This window comes from Tachyglossus aculeatus, chromosome 20 (genome assembly GCF_015852505.1).
Source record: "Tachyglossus aculeatus isolate mTacAcu1 chromosome 20, mTacAcu1.pri, whole genome shotgun sequence".
In the NCBI taxonomy this organism is placed as follows: Eukaryota; Metazoa; Chordata; class Mammalia; order Monotremata; family Tachyglossidae; genus Tachyglossus; species Tachyglossus aculeatus.
Genome location: NC_052085.1, coordinates 15,003,518 through 15,021,428, shown reverse-complemented (window position 1 = coordinate 15,021,428; position 17,911 = coordinate 15,003,518). Strand labels below are relative to the sequence as shown.

At 45.8% G+C, this 17,911-nt stretch overlaps 1 protein-coding gene across 1 annotated transcript in view; it reads left to right on the top strand.

Annotated features, from left to right (window-relative positions):
* Nucleotides 1–17,911, top strand: part of AFF3 (AF4/FMR2 family member 3) — a 318,921-nt gene that overhangs the window by 238,615 nt on the left and 62,395 nt on the right. The window contains exon 8 of the mRNA XM_038761937.1: nt 9,020–9,071. Coding sequence (XP_038617865.1) covers nt 9,020–9,071 — 52 coding nt within the window. The remainder of the gene's footprint in view (nt 1–9,019; nt 9,072–17,911) is intronic.

Here is a 17,911-nt window from a genome sequence, read left to right as displayed (position 1 = left end):
TCTTCCACCTTTCCCAGCAGAGATTGCCTGCCTTCTCTCAGAATCCACCCCCTCAACCCATGCATCTGACCCCATGCCTTTGTGTCTTAGCAAAACACTTACCTCCTCCCTCCTTCCCTTCCAGACTGCCATCTTGTACTTCCCAAGCGCCTAGTACAGTGCTCTGCACACAGTAAGTGCTCAATAAATACGATTGATTGATTGATTGATTGATCTTCAACTCTTCATTCTCCAGGGGCATTTTCCCCACCACTTTCAAACACCCCCATGTCTCCCCTATCCAAAAAAGCCCAAAACCCTCCCTTGACCCCAAGGCTCCCTCCAGTTATCGCCCCGTCTCCCTCCTATCATTCCTCTCCAAATTCCTTGTCTACACCAGCTATCTCAAATTTGTCTCCTCCAGTTCTTTCCTTGACCCCCTCCAATCTGGCGTCTGTTCTCCCTCTTGTCAAGACTGTGAGCCCATATGAGGCAGGGGCTGTGCCTGATCATCATCATCATCAATCGTATTTATTGAGCGCTTACTGTGTGCAGAGCACTGTACTAAGCGCTTGGGAAGTTCAAGTTGGCAACATATAGAGACGGTCCCTACCCAACAGTGGGCTCACAGTCTAGAAGGGGGAGACACAGAACACAACCAAACATACTAACAAAATAAGATAAATAGAATAGATATGTACAAGTAAAATAAATAAACAAATGAATTGAGTAACAAATATGTACAAATGTATATGTATATGGGTTCGGCGGGGAGCGGGCAAGCGCTTAGTCCAGTGCCCTGCATCATCATCATCATCATCAATCGTATTTATTGAGCGCTTACTGTGTGCAGAGCACTGTACTAAGCGCTTGGGAAGCAACATATAGAGACAGTCCCTACCCAACAGTGGGCTCACAGTCTAGAAGGGGGAGACAGAGAACAAAACCAAACATGTTAACAAAATAAAATAAATAGAATAGATATGTACAAGTAAAATAAATAGAGTAACAAATATGTACAAATGTATATGTATATGGGTTCGACGGGGAGCGGGCAAGCGCTTAGTCCAGTGCCCTGCATCATCATCATCATCATCAATTGTATTTATTGAGCGCTTACTTGTGCAGAGCACTGTACTAAGCGCTTGGGAAGCAACATATGGAGACAGTCCCTACCCAACAGTGGGCTCACAGTCTAGAAGGGGGAGACAGAGAACAAAACCAAACATACTAACAAAATAAAATAAATAGAATAGAAATGTACAAGTAAAATAAATAAATAGAGTAACAAATACGTACAAATGTATATGTATATGGGTTCGACGGGGAGCGGGCAAGTGCTTAGTCTAGTGCCCTGCATCATCATCATCAGTCGTATTTATTGATCTGATTAACCCGTATCTAAGCCAGCGCTCAGTACAGTTCTTGGTATATAGTAAATGCTTGACGACAAGCAGTTATTAACAGAGGCAAAAGTCTTCCCCCTTTTCTTTCAGAGAAGGGAGAGGATCCTGCAAACCCCTAGACTAGACATACTGTACAACTATTTAAATGTTTGCATTATTGCTTCTTCATTCATACCCGCAGCATAGAAATGTCGCATGAACACTGCCATGCCATTTGGAAAAATCCTAATAGAGTTAAACAGATCGACCCAGAGAATCACTAGATAAAGCATGGGCCTGAGTCAGAGGACCTGGGTTCTAATTCCGCTGTGTGCCCTTGGGCAAGACACTTAATTTATCTATGCCTCAGTGACCTCGTCTGTAAAACGGGGATTCAATACCTGTTCTCCCTCAGACTTAGACTCCGAGTCCTGTGCAGAACAGGGAACGGATCTGACCTGATCATCCTGTATCTCCCCAAGAACAAGCTTTTCATTCTTTGATTTAAAATCTCTCAAGGGGATGCAGTGTACTGCAATATAAAATACATCACTTCTGAAAAAACCCAGCGATTTGAGTCAATGAAATATATGAAAATAACCCAGCCCGAGGAGAACTTTCAAAAGAATTAACTCTTTAAATGTGAATTGTCCTAAGTGGACTGTAATGGCCTAGTCCTGTCAATATAAAAACACTGCTCTGTGAAACAAATTCCTTTTGTTTCTAAAATCAGGCAAGGATGTGTTGCCGACTTGTACTTCCCAAGCGCTTAGTCCAGTGCTCTGCACACAGTAAGCGCTCAATAAATACGATTGATTGATTGATTGATTAAGAAATACTAAACCATCTGTTGCGGGTAGATAGCTAAGGTAATAAAAATAACAATTATTTCCACTTTCTAAAGAAGATATAATTCATCGTCCCTCATAAAAAACTAGTGTTGCCTTCCAGGAGAGTTTTATTCTTTACATGATTTTTTTTTTCTTTTTAACAGCACTAGAAAGCAACCCAGATTTTAGCAACAAGCGGGGGATTTCAGTCCCATCTCTCTGATAGAGATTCTCAATCAGTCAACCAATTGGTGATATTTATTGAGTCCTTAATGTGTGCTGAGCACTGTACCAAGCACTGGGGAAAGTATAAAATAGCACTTAGCTCCTTTAAGGCAGGGAACGTGTCTACCAACTGCATTATACAGTGCTTAGTACTGTGCTCTGTGCACAGGAATTGCTTAATAAATACTGTTGATTAACTGATTTACAGAGTTGGTAGACACAACCGTGACTCACAAGGAGCTTTTCACAAAAAGTGGGGTGTTTTGGGTTTTGTTTTTTTATGGACCTGGTTACTATGTTACTATGTCCCAGGTACGGTTAGGTCCGCGGTAATCAGGTTGGACACAGTCTGTGCCCCCCAAGGGGCTCACAGTCTTAATCCCCATTTTACAGAAGAGGTAACTGAGGCACAGAGAAGGGAAGTGACTTGCCTGAGGTCACACAGCAGACAGGTAGCAGAGCCGGGATTAGAACCTCAAGACGGCCAGGCTCGCACTTTCATCTGAGTCTTTCATTAACTTCATTTCCACGGGGCAGTGGGACTGTGAAGGACATTCCAGTGGTGAATCAGAAAATGAATTTGAGAATATAATAATTATGGTTCTTAAGCACTTACAATGTGCCAAGCACTCTTCTAAGCCTTGGGGTAGATACAAATTAATCAGGTTGGATACAATCCCTGTCCCACATGGGGTTCACACTCTTAATCCTCATTTTGCAGATGAGGTAACTGAGGCCTAGAGAAGTTAAGTGACTTTCACAAGGTCACACAGCGGACAAGTGGCAGAGCCGGGATTCGAACCCCCATCCTTCTTAATCCCACGCCCGTGATCTATCCACTAAGCCGCAGAATATGATGGGTGAAATCTCAGTGAGATGGCTACCCTCCTCAATTTAATCCAGTGCTTGGGGAAAAAAAGCTTAAGGGTGGGTTTCCATGAAGAGAACCGTTATTTTAGTTGACACCTGATTATCCCACCCAAAAAACCTGACCTTGAATCCCACTGGAACCTTCTGAATTTTCTAGGATCGTTAAAAGCAGAGAAATAAGTTTGTCCCAGTGAAATCGCTTAACCGCCTTTGCCAGCCTGATGACTTAGCCTTTAGTGGGTGGTTTTTAAGTCACTTTATCATCAACCATCCGGCGGCAATAATTTTGAGAACCCGTTCCCTAACTGGATTCCTAAATGTAGTGGGAATACATCTCAATCACTTAATTGCATTAGAAAATGCACTGTTTGAGTCCTTCAGATGTCGCAGTTCTCAATTATGTAGTTCAGGCTTCACCGAGAAGTCTTAATTAGGCACTAACAGCTAACTGGATTACCACAGAGAGCTCTCCAGACAGCTGTTTAACCACTCATCAGGTGTTTAGATCGCAGATTATATGTTTCTCCATACTTTCTCCTTGGTACCTTCAGTCTCGCTGGCCTTAATTCTCCAAAACCTCTTTTATTCTGGGCCTTTCACCTCCTCTGCCCACCCTCATCAGGCCGTCAGCTTCACTTCCCGGGCGCTAATAATAATTGTGGTATTTGCTAAGTGCTTACTGTATGCCAAGCACTGTACTAAGCGCTGGGGGCTCAGAGTCTAAGGATACAAGTATAAGGATAAGAGTATAAGGATACGAGGACAGGCATTGAATCCCCATTTTGCAAATGGGGCAACTGAGGCACCAAGAAGTGTAGTGACTTGCCTAAGGTCACACAGCAGGCAAGTGGTGGGGCCACTATTAGAACTCCTGTGGGCTGATTCCCAGGCCCGGGCTGTTTCCAGATGGGGAAAGCAGATTATAAGGATGTATATGGAAGTCTTGTGGGCCTGGGAAGGGGTGAAAATCAAAGTGCTTAAGGGGTACAGTCCAAGTTGCATGGGTGAAGCGGGGAGAGGATGAATAGGAGGGCAGAAATAGAGGATAGTTAGGGAAGCCTCTTGTCTTACCTTAAGCTGTCCTGGTGTCGTCTCCGACCCATAGCGACTCCATGGACACCTCTCTCCCAGACTGCCCCACCTCCATCTGCAGTCCTTGTGGTAGTGTACCCAGAGATTTTTCTTGGTAAAAATCCAGAAGTGGTTTCCCATTACCTTCTTCCTCTCAGTAAACTTGAGTCTCCCCACTTGACTCTCGCCCATGCCTCTGTTGCCCACCCCAGGTGAGTTTTGACTTGTAGCAGATTGCCTTCCACTGGCTAGCCACTGCCCAAGCTAGCAATGGAACGGGAATGGCTTGACTCTCCCTCCTGTAGCTGAGACCAGTAGAGGACTGGAAACTCTCCAGATGCCATCCTGAGAGAGTTCCAGGCCAGAGGGAGGATATGGACAAGGTGAGAGAGTAGAGGTGGTGTCACAGTGACCAGTTTGGTGTTTGAGGAGTGACAGGAGCAGTCTGGATTGGGAGTAGGAGATTGGCAAGGTGACGTAGGAAGGAGAGAGCTAATTGAGCGCCTTGAAGCCTATGGCAAAGAGTTTGTGTTTGATGCAGAGATGGATGGCCGACCATTGGAGGGTTTTGAGGAGTGGGGAGACATGAACTGAATGTTTTTGGTAGAAAAATGATCCAGGAAGCCAAGTGAAGTATGGACTGGAGAGGGGAGAGATGAGCGGTAGGGAGGCTGCAAGGTAGGATATGCTAACTGCTTGGATCAGCGTGGTAGTATTTTGGTTGCAGATGGGGCAACTGAGGCACCAAGAAGTGTCGTGACTTGCCTAAGGTCACACAGCAGGCAAGTGGTGGAGCCACTATTAGAACTCCTGTTGGCTGATTCCCGGGCCCGGGCTGTTTCCAGATGGGGAAATCAGATTATGAGGATGTGTATGGAAGCCTTCTGGGCCTGGGAAGGGGTGAAAATCAAAGTGCTTAAGGAGTTGGAGAGGTTGGTGGATTTTAGAGAGGCCGGGAAGGTAAAACCAACAAGATTTGGTGACAGACTGAATACGTGGGTTGAGTGAGAGCGATGGGTTGGGAATAACGCCATAGTCTTGTAAGTCAGGGAGGATAGTCGTATTGTCTACAGTGATGGGAAAGTCTTGGGGAAAGGACAGGGTTTAGGGGTAGGAAGATGAGGAGTTCTGGCTTTTTAATGGTGTTGAAGTGCTTACTATGTGTCAAGCCCTGTTCTAAGCACAGGAGTGGATACATGTTAATTAGGCCAGACATAATCACTGTCTATATGTATATATGGTAAGGGTGGCTGTTAAGATACCGCATCTACCAGCAGTGGAAATTAATCAATGAGTGCTGGAGAGGTGGGGTTTCAGAGAGGCTTTGAAGACAGGGAACCACATGGTGTGGCTGATTTAGGAAGGAGTTCCAGGGAAAGGCAAGGACATGAGCAAGGGGTCAGAGACAGGAAAATCAGTCAGTCCTATTCATTGAGTGCTTACTGTGTGCGGAGCACTGTACTAAATGGTTGGGAGAGTACAATACAACAAAATCAAGTGAGATTCATTTTCAAATAAGGAAATGGAAAACCAGAGGGTCCCAGGACCACCCTGGGAAGAGGCGGTAACACCTGGTAGAACACGCCGTCTGTTTTGGCATTTAGTGGAGCTGCATGATTAATTCCTTCCCTTAAAGATATCCACTCCTGGGCCCAGAGACAGGTGTTATGGCTGCTCTAAGCCTGAAGTGAACCACTTTCCTGGAGCTGAAAAAGGGATGAGGCTGGGCATCCAGGAGCAGGTTCTAGGGAGCAGAACAAATGGTAGAGGAAATAGGGAAAGACGAACAGAGTGAGAAAGGGGGAAGAGGGAGTGAAATGAGCAAGATGGGGGAGAAGGACCAAGATGAAGGAGTGAGACAGGGGAGCACGAGCAAGACAGGAGAGAGGGAATGAAATGGGAAAGACAAGAGGAAAGAGAGAGAGAGAGAACTCCAGGAGTGAAGGAGAAATCTTGGAGGAATTCACCTAACTGTAGAATCATCATCATCATCATCATCAATCGTATTTATTGAGCGCTTACTATGTGCAGAGCACTGTACTAAGCTCTTGGGAAGTATAAATTGGCAACATATAGAGACAGTCCCTACCCAACAGTGGGCTCACAGTCTAAAAGGGGGAGACAGAGAACAAAACCAAACATACCAACAAAATAAAATAAATATAATAGATATGTACAAATAAATTAAATAAGTAAATAAATAGAGTAAAAAAAAATATGTGCAAACATATATACATATATGCAGGTGCTGTGAGGAAGGGAGGGAGGTAAGATGGGGGGTTGGAGAGGGGGATGAGGGGGAGAGGAAGGAAGGGGCTCAGTCTGGGAAGGCCTCCTGGAGGAGGTGAGCTCTCAGCAGGGTCTCGAATCATGGAATATAAAAACATACCTCGTTTGAGGAACCAGCGGGCTATCATCATTTGTCTTTTGTTCTCAATCCCCAGTTTACAGGTGAGGTAACTGAGGCACAGAGGAGTTAAGTGACTTCCCCAAGGTCACACAGCAGACAAGGGGCAGAGCTGGGATTAGAACCCATGACCTTTTGACTCCTATGTATATCCAGTATGCCATGCTTCTTCCACCCCAGTGCTTAAAACGGTGCTTTGTTTTTATATGGCATTTGTGAATCCCTCATGGGGAGACCCAGGGTCGAGGGGGTCCTTCCCTCTGCAGCCCAGACCATGTCACTGCCCGCAACTAGGGTCCCTGGCTTTAGCCTGGAAACTCCTCCTCAGCCTGTGCCTGCCGAAACCATCATTTTTCCACCCGCATTTTGGCTCAGAGGAGTTGAGGGTGATCACTGATTTCTGGTTCAGACTCTTTGAGGTGAATGTTTGTTGTTATATCATACTCTCCCAAGAGGACTAATTCTCCGGAGAAGACACTAATAGTAGGAAGAGTCCAGAGAAAAATGAGGAAGTGGCAGACCAGCAGCTAGATGGTTAGAGACCATAACGATAACGAAAGAACCGTTAGCAAGGTTACGGATTATGGCAGAAGACAGGACGTTCTGGAGAAAATATAACCATAGAGTCGCTATAAGTCGGAAACAACTTGATGGCACTTGGTAATACCTCTCCTAAGCGCTTAGTACAGTGCTCTGCACAGAGTAAGTGCTCAATAAATATGATTGACTGCCTGACTGTCGCTGAGGTCTGTCATGTTGAATTTGTGATTTGTCTGGCTATTCCTACCTACCCATCTCTCCTAGTCTCTCTCTCTCTCTTTCTCACTCTCAAACACACACACACACACACTCTCTCTCTCTCTCTCTCACATACCGCCCCCCCCCCCCACCCCAAGGTGGCTGCCCCCATTCCTGGTATCTTCTCCCAAAATAGGCCTAGTGTAATCTAGTGGTGAGCATTCAGCACTGAAAAGTCAGGCATCCTGGCTCTGCGACTAAACTGCAGTATGCTTTGAGACAAAAATCACCTGACCTCTCTAAGCCTTAATTGCCTCATCTGTACAATGGAGACAATAATGTCCATCCCCTCTGAGAAGTTTTCAAATCAAATAGTGCTGCCGAAGGTCATATGTCCAGACTGAACTCCTTATCTTTCCTCCCAAACCCTGCCCTCTCCCTGACTTTCCCATCACTGTTGATGGCACTACCATCCTTCCCGTCTCTCAGGCCCGCAGCCTTGGTGTCATCCTCGACTCCTCTCTCTCATTCACCCCTCACGTCCAATCCGTCACCAAAACCTGCCGGTCTCACCTCCGCAACATTGCCAAGATCCGCCCTTTCCTCTCCATCCAAACCGCTACCCTGCTCGTTCAATCTCTCATCCTATCCCGACTGGATTACTGCATCAGCCTCCTCTCTGATCTCCCATCCTCCTGTCTCTCCCCACTTCAGTCTATACTTCACGCCTCTGCCCAGATCATCTCTGCGCAGAAACACTCTGGGCATGTTACTCCTCTCCTCAAAAATCTCCAGTGGCTACCAATTAACCTACGCATCAGGCCAAAAGTCCTCACACTCGGCTTCAAGGCTGTCCATCACCTCCCCCCCTCCTACCTCACCTCTCTTCTCTCCTTCTCCAGCCCAGCCCGCACCCTCCGCTCCTCTGCCGCTAACCTCCTCACTGTGCCTCGTTCTCGCCTGTCCCGCCGTCGACCCCCGGCTCACGTCCTCCCCCTGGCCTGGAATGCCCTCCCTCCCCACATCCGCCAAGCTAGCTCTCTTCCTCCCTTCAAAGCCCTCCTGAGAGCTCACCTCCTCCAGGAGACCTTCCCAGACTGAGTCCCCTTCCTCTCCCCCCGCCTTACCTCCTTCCCCTCCCCACAGCACCTGTATCTATCCATCTATCTATCTATCTATCTATCTATCTATCTATATGTTTGTACATATCTATTACTCTATTTATTTTACTTGTACATATTTATTCTATTTATTTTATTTTGTTAATATGGTTTTTTTTGTTGTCTGTCTCCCCTTTCTAGACTGTGAGCCCGCTGTTGGGTAGGGACCGTCTCTATATGTTGCCAGCTTGTACTTCCCAAGTGCTTAGTACAGTGCTCTGCACACAGTAAGCACTCAATAAATACGATTGAATGAATGAATGAATGAAGGTTGTTGGAAATTAAAATGCCGTGTCCCTGCTAAATGTATTAGGATCAGCTAAACACCTCATCCCCCTTTGTTTCTTCCTCCAGAATGCTAGAAGATGACCTCAAGTTAAGTAGTGACGACGAGGAGAATGAGCAGGTGAGATTTTTACTAATGTCACTGAGAGCCATTGAGATTTCTTTGGCTGTCATGGACGTTCAGAAGAAGGATGCGCTGAGGTGAGCCAAACCATTCAGTAAAATAACAGATGAACCAGTTCTCTGCCAGGTTTTTTGTATTTGCTTGAAATTGTCTTCACCAATTTTGATTGATCAGCTGCTGTGGTTTCCAGACACTCTTCTGATCAGTTAGCTAAAGGAAAAAGAAATCTGCCTTTAATATCCATCGCTTTCAGATTCTCCTGGGGAAATTCTTGTAGTGAACGACAGACTTCAAAGGACTAAAATCAAATTCTCCAAGTCCTCAATTCTTTTCATCATTAGCTGTATTAACATTCCATCAACTTTTAGTAAATGTGCTGGGTGTTGGGATATTTCGGAGCCTTTATTATAAATTATTTTCCTGTGTAATACAGTACTCTGACTACCAATTGATTTTTCAAAGAGTGTATTTCATACGCAGGTATCATAGACCGCTCTTCAGCTGATTAAACTGTCTAGACTTGCAAATACAAGTAATGTATAGAGGTAGAATTGGGTGGGGTGAAATAGAGGGCAGAAAGGAAGTTTCAAGAAGAGTGACTATGCAGGAAGTAATGGAGAGGTTCTCAGGCGGGATCTTGATCACTCTATAATGGAACGAGTGGACGATATCAGAGAAGAGAGGCGAGCCGTGACATATGACATGTCCTCAATTGGAAAGTTATTTTGGCAGCTGATTCCACGTGAGGGGAAGAGCATAGCTCCTGCCCTGTGGAAAATAATGGAAAGGAAAGGCAAGAGAAAAGACGTAGAGTGGAATGAGGAAAAGGTGTAGACCACTCCGTCAAGGAGTTGAGAGAGGAATGGTAGGAGAGAGATGGGGTGATAACTGCTGGGAGCCTTGGGTTTGAGAGAGGGTTATTTTAGGAGAGGGGAGACATGAGCATGTTCGAAGGTAGTGAGGAAAAGGCCCTTGGAGTGTGAAGAGTTGAAGGTGGCTTTCAGGGAGGGAAGAAGGAGGGGGCAAATGCTCTGATAAGATGCAAAGGGATGGGATCGGAGGTGCAGGTGGAGGGGGTGGATTTTGAGAGAAGGCAGGAAACCTCTTGAGATACTGCTGGGAAAGATGGGGGAACTGAAGAAGGGGCCGGAGGAGGAGGGACTGTATAGGAGCAGGGGAGATTGGGGTGAATTACTGACCCTAAATTCCCTCTCGCAGTCCCCTTTCCAAGTAAATGGTTCTATGCTTGATCATACTAGGGACTCTAGAAGCCCCTGGACTGCCTAACTTGGGACACTTTCCACCAGTTGACAAGGAATCTTCAGTTTCCCAGGAAGGGACAACTAATTTGTAGTATTTAAGTCATTACCAAATGCCACACACTGTACTGAGTGCTGATGCAGTGTAAGCAGATCGGATACAGTATCCATTCCACATGGGGTTGCCAGTCTAAGGAGGTGGGAGAACAGATATTTTCTCCCCATTTTACAGGTGAGGTAACTGAGATATAGAGAAGTTAAGTGATTTGCTGTTGGATCTGTGCCATTTGGGCACTTATTGGGCACCTGTAATTTATTTATTCATTTATCTGTGCATATATGTATGTACATATATACACACATATCATCATCAATCGTATTTATTGAGCACTTACTGTGTGCAGAGCACTGTACTAAGCGCTTGGGAAGTACAAGTTGGCAACATATAGAGACAGTCCCTACCCAATAGTGGGCTCACAGTCTAAAAAATATGTATATTTTATATATATATATATATGTATATATGTATTAATGTCTGGCTCCCCCGCTAGACTGTGAGCTCATGTGGGCTGGGAATGGGTGTTTGTTGTTGTATCGTACTCTCCCAAGCGCTTGGTACTGAGCTTTGCACACAGTAAGCGCTCAATAAATACGATTGAATGAACGAATGAATGAATAATGCCTGTCTTCCCCTATAAACTGTAAGCCTATTGTGGGCAGGGAACATGTCTACCAACTCTGTTGTACCGTACTCTCCCACGTGCTCAGTACAGTGATCTGCCCACAGTAAGCGCTCAATAAGTACCATTGATCAATGGATTGATTTGCCCAAGGTCATACAGCAGGCAAGAGGCGGAGCCAAAATTTGATCCTCGCTCTTCTGACTCCTGGGCCCAGGCTCTTTCCATTAGGCCACACTGCCTGTAGATACTAAGGGGCCCGTTACATCCATAGATTTGGGCGTTCTGTAAGCTCCCTCTCTGAGGGGGTCAACCCCATCAGCTGGTCATTACTGACCAGATTAGGGCCCTTCTTGTGGGACTTGACCTAGATCAAGTGCTGCTTCCCTAGTAACATCTGTCCCAACTGCCGTGCTGATAGTTTGAATGATTTCCCCCAATAGTGCCTTTCCTCTGTTCCCAGTACTAAACTTGCTTTATGGGCTGTGGTTTAGGTGCTTGCTCTGACACTAATCATATTATATTGTTCTGCTTTGACCTGCAATTACTGGCTCTTGGCCTGATCATCAAAAAGCAATTCCTCGGGGTTTTTTGTCCTTTTTTTTTGATTTGGTAGTCTTTTTTTTTTTTAATCCGGGGCCTCTGATTACTCTGCCTCTGGGGTGGTGGTAAAATCCTACCCTGAGAATGGAAGTTGTGTGTCTTTGCGAAGGGCAACAGTTGACCTCCTTTTTCACTGGAAGACTTGAGAGGTGATTATCCGGTCCCTGATCTAAGCCTTTGTTTTATGGCTCAGGGCAGAGGTGGCCTGTGGGGAAAGAAGCGTATCCCCTCAGCCCTACAAAAGTCTGGAGAGTTGGTTGACAGAGAGGAAGCAATCGCTGCTTGGGTGCCACGTGACTTTGCGCAAGTCGCTTCTCTGGGCCTCAGTTTCCTAATCTGTAAAAGGGGCACTAAATACCTGCTCTTCCTCCATGTTAGACTGTGGGACAGGGACTGTATCTTATACGATTGTAGGGTGCCCACCCCATACAGTGCTTGGCACAAACCATTATCATGATTGCTAATGTCCTCCTCCTCCCCGACCCCCTTTCGACTCCCGTCTCAGAGACAGAGGCTGGATCAGCACCGTAAGGAATTGATGCACTCTGTTTTCCGACGGTCCTTCCGTCTCTGTCTTCCCTCCTGTTGTCCCCGGAGGCTGAGCAAGGGAGATTCCAGAGTGGGAGTGAGCTGGGGGAAGGGTGTGTTTCAGAGGAGCTGGAAAAGGGAAAGGAGGGAAGCAGCATTTCTGTGGCCCATGTGGGTTTCACAGTCTTAATCTCCTTTTTGCAGGTGAGCGATCCGGGAGACAGAGATGTTAAGCGACTTGCCCCATGTCACACAGCACAGAACCCAGATCTTCTGACTCCCAAACCTGTGCTCCTTTCACTAGGCCGCTCTGTCTTCCTCCAGAGGGCCCTGGGTCTGCACAAACTCCACTAGCAGCCATCCATGTGGGCTACTGGGACTAAGGCACAGGGAATGTGTCTGTTAATTATTATATTGTACTCTCCCAAGTGCTTAGTACAGTGCTCTGCACACAGTAATCACTCAATAAATACAAATGATGAATGAATGATCTGCTTAAGCATGATTCTCCTATAAACAGCAGTACGACTGCCGACAGCTCCGTATGACACCCCCCTACCCCAAAAGACCCTGAAATTAAAGGGAGCAGGAGGGGTAGACTACCTGAGCCACATATTAGGCTTCCAGGAGGTTTCCCCAGACCTCACAAGGGTTTTTCTGGTGAATGCTCACTACAGTACAGTTCATTCATCTCCAGAGTGACACTTTGCCCTGAGGAAAGGAAACAGAAAGACTGTGGGAAATAGGCCAGACCTGTCCTCGAGAAAGCAAAGAGATAACAGGAAATTGTTCCCTGATTTTGAAGCGGCCAGGAGCAAACGAGGGAAGGGAATTCCACTCTCGCTTCCTTCTTTCCATCGGGGCCCAGAGAGAACGCAAAGAGGAACCCTTTCCAGCCAAGATGGAAGAGAGGAAAGGCACCGTCAAGATTTTCCGCCAGGAGGACCGAGATAATATCAATCCCGGACAGCGTGTCAGAGATGACAGAGGGGGTGGAAGTCTCGGGGTGGAGGGCGGGTGAAAGCAGGACGCTTATATGTCTCGGGCTCAATATAATTATGTTCCCCACACCATCAGACAGTCTTCATTTTAATTCCAGCAATGCATTTTCTCTTTTAACGAGCACGGTTTATTCATTTACGCCGACAATTTTAATTTTACAGGCAGTGATCATAGGATGTAATCTGTAGGAGGAAATTTTGCTGTTGGCATAATTGACTCCGTACATTGAGGAGAAGTTATCTTTTAATCCACAATTAATGTAACAGATAGCCGGGTAGTTAGCATAAATCTGCAGGCTAAAGCACCCATTCTTTTTTTAATTTCTAATGAATGGAGAAATCATTTTGCCATCCGTTTGCCTCAGAGAGGGTCTGAAGCCTTATTGCATGAGGATGTCAAAATTGCCATTAAGATTGTTCGGCATGCTGAATTGTGGTGCTTAACGCTTTTTGCTCCCTGATATATGGGCAGGCACAAAATACATCGCCATTCCAATGGACTGCTCTTTCTTTCAGAGGTCACTAGTTAACTTAAGTCAGCCTCGGTGGTTATATTGAAAGCAGATTGCCAATCACAATGTGAAGCGTTCATTTTTTCCCTTGTCCTTTTACAATATGAAAATTGCTTAACAGAAAGCAGAGCCTGCAAAAAATTTTCCAAAGGTATTGTGCAATGTGAGCACCATGAGCTCTAAACTGTAAGCCCGTTGTTGGATAGGGACAGTCTCTATATGTTGCCAACTTGTACTTCCCAAGTGCTTAGTACAGTGCTCTGCACACAATAAGCGCTCAATAAATATGATTGAATGAATGAATGAATGTCAATCAGGGACCAAATAAATTAGCTAACGAGTACCCAGACGTAGAATCATAATGTAACAGATTTTTCAATCCAACTCTACTTCGCTGAATGCATTTTTTTTCCCGGGATCAGGGTGGTTGCCGTTGAAGTTCTGAGGCTGTGAAAATTTATGACCCACCGACTCGGTCCGCATTCAGGTTGCCAAGTCTGAATAAATAGAGTCATTGTGCCTGTCTGGATTCCATAGCCAAAGTTCATCCAGGCATCTTGACTTGTACCTCCCTGAGGGTTCATGAAAGTCAACACCCTGGTATGTGCTCTCCCTTCCTGCCAGAGTTCTGCGGAATTCTATAAACAGAAGTCAGAGTCGCAATCAAAATCGGGTCCGAGGGACCGGTTTCCCAAATCGACTCTTTCCTGCCTCAGAAATCGGTTGTGTGTTATCATTTTTATCCCACAGTCGAATGACGAGCCTTTAAGCTGGAGCTGGCCAGATCACAGTCCCGCAGCGATAACCGACCGTGCGCTGGTTGTGTGAGGGCTTAATGGATTCATCATCTTATGTGATATTTTATAACATAAAATTTTAAGCCTGCCAACTATGGAGAGAAAATTTAAAGTAGCTATTATCTTAAATTTAGAAACAGATGGAATTAGACCTTTATTCAATATTTAGCCATGGAGTAAAATGATAGTGCCAAATAAGGAGTGGGGCCTGTTTGCTTTTACATGTAAATGAAGCTAAATATACCAGTGGAATGTCCTATTGAATCAAAGCTTTCTGGCTAAGCCAGGGATATTGAAGATGGTACAGTTACCTCAGTTTAAAATCATTCTCTCTATCAGATCTTTTCCAGCTCTGTGAAAGAACCCCCTTTAGGGAATGTGTCTGTTAGACTGTTGTATTGCACTCTCCCAAGCACTTAGTACAGTGTTCTGCACATAAGCGCTCAGTAAATACGATTGAATGAATAAGTGCATCCCGAAATCCATCAGTAGGAATTTTTTTTTAATCAACCCTAAGGCTGAGTCGAGTAACTTCATTTTACTGTAACGGAATTTCTTCAGTGGCAGTGGTTTTAACCATATTTTACCACATTCACATTTATGTGGTGATGTTGGTGTCAGCTACTGCAAGGAAAAAGGGTTTTCAGTATAATCAACATCACTTTTGGGAAGGGGCATAATAAGAACAGCGGCTTTAAAAACCAAGAACACAGTGTTCCCTAGTTTTAAAATGATGGTATTTTTTAGGCGCCTCCTCTGAGCCAAGGACTGTGCTAAATGCTGTGGGAGATAGACATCATCAGATTCGGCACAGTCCCGGCCCCATAGGGAGCTCACAATCTTATTGGGAGGTAGAGCAGAGATCTTATTCCCATTTTATAGATGAGAAAAATGAGGCACACACTAGACGTAAACCACACCTGGCATGATCTCAGCTCCAGTATAAGTAAAGTGCCTGGGACAGATGTTCTGAGGCGTTGTGGGTGGTAGAGACCTCCAGCATTCCAGGAATAATTTCCTTTTACTGTGAGGACTGGGAATGGAGAGGTTAAGAGACTTGCCTGAGGCCACACAGCAGGTTATTTGCAGGCTCTATAGTAAGTGCTTAACAAATCTTCTCCCTCCTCCTTTTTCTCCTCCTCTTTCTCATTCATTGTCATAGTAATTGAGCACTTACTGTGTGCTGACCACTGTACTAAGCGCTTGGGAGAGTGCAGTACAACAATAAACAGACACATTCCCTGCCCACAAAGATCTTATAGTCTGGAGTGGGGGAGACAGACATTAATAGAAATAAATAAATGACAGATATATACGTAAGTGCTGTGGGTCTGGTCGGGGGGGGAAGAGTAACGGGAGCAGGTCAGGGTGATGCAGAAGGGAATGGGAAAAGAGGAAAGGGGGGGCTTAGTCTGGGAAAGCCTCTTGGAGGAGATGGGCCTTCCGTAAGGCTTTGAAGGAAAGAGCAATCGTCTGTCGGATTTGAGGAGGGAGGGCTTTCCAGGCCAGAGGCAGGATGTGGGCGAGGGGTCGGTGGTGAGGTAGGCGAGATTCAGGCCCAGTGAGAAGGTTAGCCATTAAAGGAGCGAAGTGTGCGAGCTGGGATGTAGAAGGAGAGTAGTGAGGTGAGGTAGGAGGGAGTAAGGTTGTGGAGTGCTGTAAAGCCAATGGTGAGGAATTTTTTGTTCGATGCCGAGGTGGATGGGCAACCACTGGAGTCTTTTGAGGATCAGGGTGACACGTCCTGAACGTTTTAGTAGAAAAATGGTCCAGTCAGCCGAATGAAATAGGGACTGGAGTGGGGAGAGGCAGGAGGCTGGGCAACCAGGAAGCTGATGCAGTAATCCAGGCGGGATGTGATGAGTGATTGTATTAACATGGTAGCAGTTTGGATGGAGAAGAAAGAGCAGATTTTAGTGAAGTTGTGAAGGCGGGACCAACCGGATTTAATGATGGACTGAATGTTAAGAGTTGAATGACAGAGAGGTGTCAGGGATAAGGCCAAGACTACAAGCTTGTGAGACAGGAAGGATGGTGGTGCCATCTACAGTGATGGGAAAGTCTACAGTGATGGGAAAGTCAGGGGGAGGAAAGAGTTTGCACGGAAAGATAAGGACCTCTGTTTTGGACAGGTTAAGCTTGAGGTAACGGGAGGACATCCAAGTAGCAATGTCCTAAAGGCAGGAGGAGACATGAGACTGGAAAGAGGGAGAGAGATCAGGGCTGGAGATGTCGATTTGGTTATCATCCACAGAGAGGTGGGAGTTGAAGTCATGGGAGCGATTGAGCTCTCCAAGGGAGTGAGTGTAGATAGAGAATAGAAGGGGACCCAGAACTGAACCTTGAGGGACCCCCACAGTTTAGGGGGTGGGAGACAGAGGAGGAGCCCGTGAAGAAGATTGAAAATGAATGGCCTTCATTTCGTCTCCCTCTCCTCCTCTTCCCTACTTAATAATCATAATAATAAGATGGCATTTGTTAAGCGCTTACTACGTGCCAAGCACTGTCCGAAGCGCTAGGGGTGGATACAAGGTATTCAAGCTGTCCCACATGGGGCTCACAGTCCTAATCCCTATTTTACAGATGAGGTAACTGCGGTACAGAGAAGTTAAGTGACGTCCCCAAAGTCACACAGCCGATAAGTGGCGGAGCCGGGATTAGAGCCCTCCCAATTACTCAGTACAGTCCTGTGCGCACAGCAGTCTGTAAACACCTTAGGGACAAAGGTTACGTCTGCCAACCCTATTGTATTGTACTCTCCCAAGTGCTTAGTACAGTGCTTAAGCACTCAATAAATACCATAGATTGGTTGCTTGACTGACCTAAAGGAAGTATCCGATTTCCAACAAATGGATGGCCCTCCATGGGGAAATAACAAGAGAGAAAATCCAAAAAGCCCGAGGCCTGTAGTACTTAAACCAGGGCTTGGAGGCAGATGCTTTTATAAGCAATATTCAGGATCTGGATCTCCCGCTAGCTTGTTGTGGACAAGGAATGTATCTGTTTATCATTATATTGTACTCTTCAAGGCACTTAGTACAGTGCTCTGCACGTAGTAAGCGCTCAGTACACGCTATTGATTGTTTGCCAGTCTAAGTGATAAAGCCCAGGGTGAGCTGAAGTTTCCCTGGAGCCTGGAGGGAAAGTTGATGCAAATTGAGCAGATACCAGTTGAGCAGATAACACCCGCAAGAGATGATCGAATAATATTGTGTTTCCGAATGAAACACTGAAAAGAATCCACTGGGAAATCTAGACCCGGACAATAAGAGAAGAGCCCAGTGTGAGAGCCCGAGGCTCCCTCAACGACGTGGCTTTCGGTCTAACTGCCCTCCTGGGGCTCAGAAGTAGAGAAACATAATTCAGCAGAGATCAGCTCGGGGACGATTTGCTCGGAAGTGGAAGCAACGGTGAAATTGGAGAAAGAGCGTAGGTGAAACCATGTGTCCCTGATGGC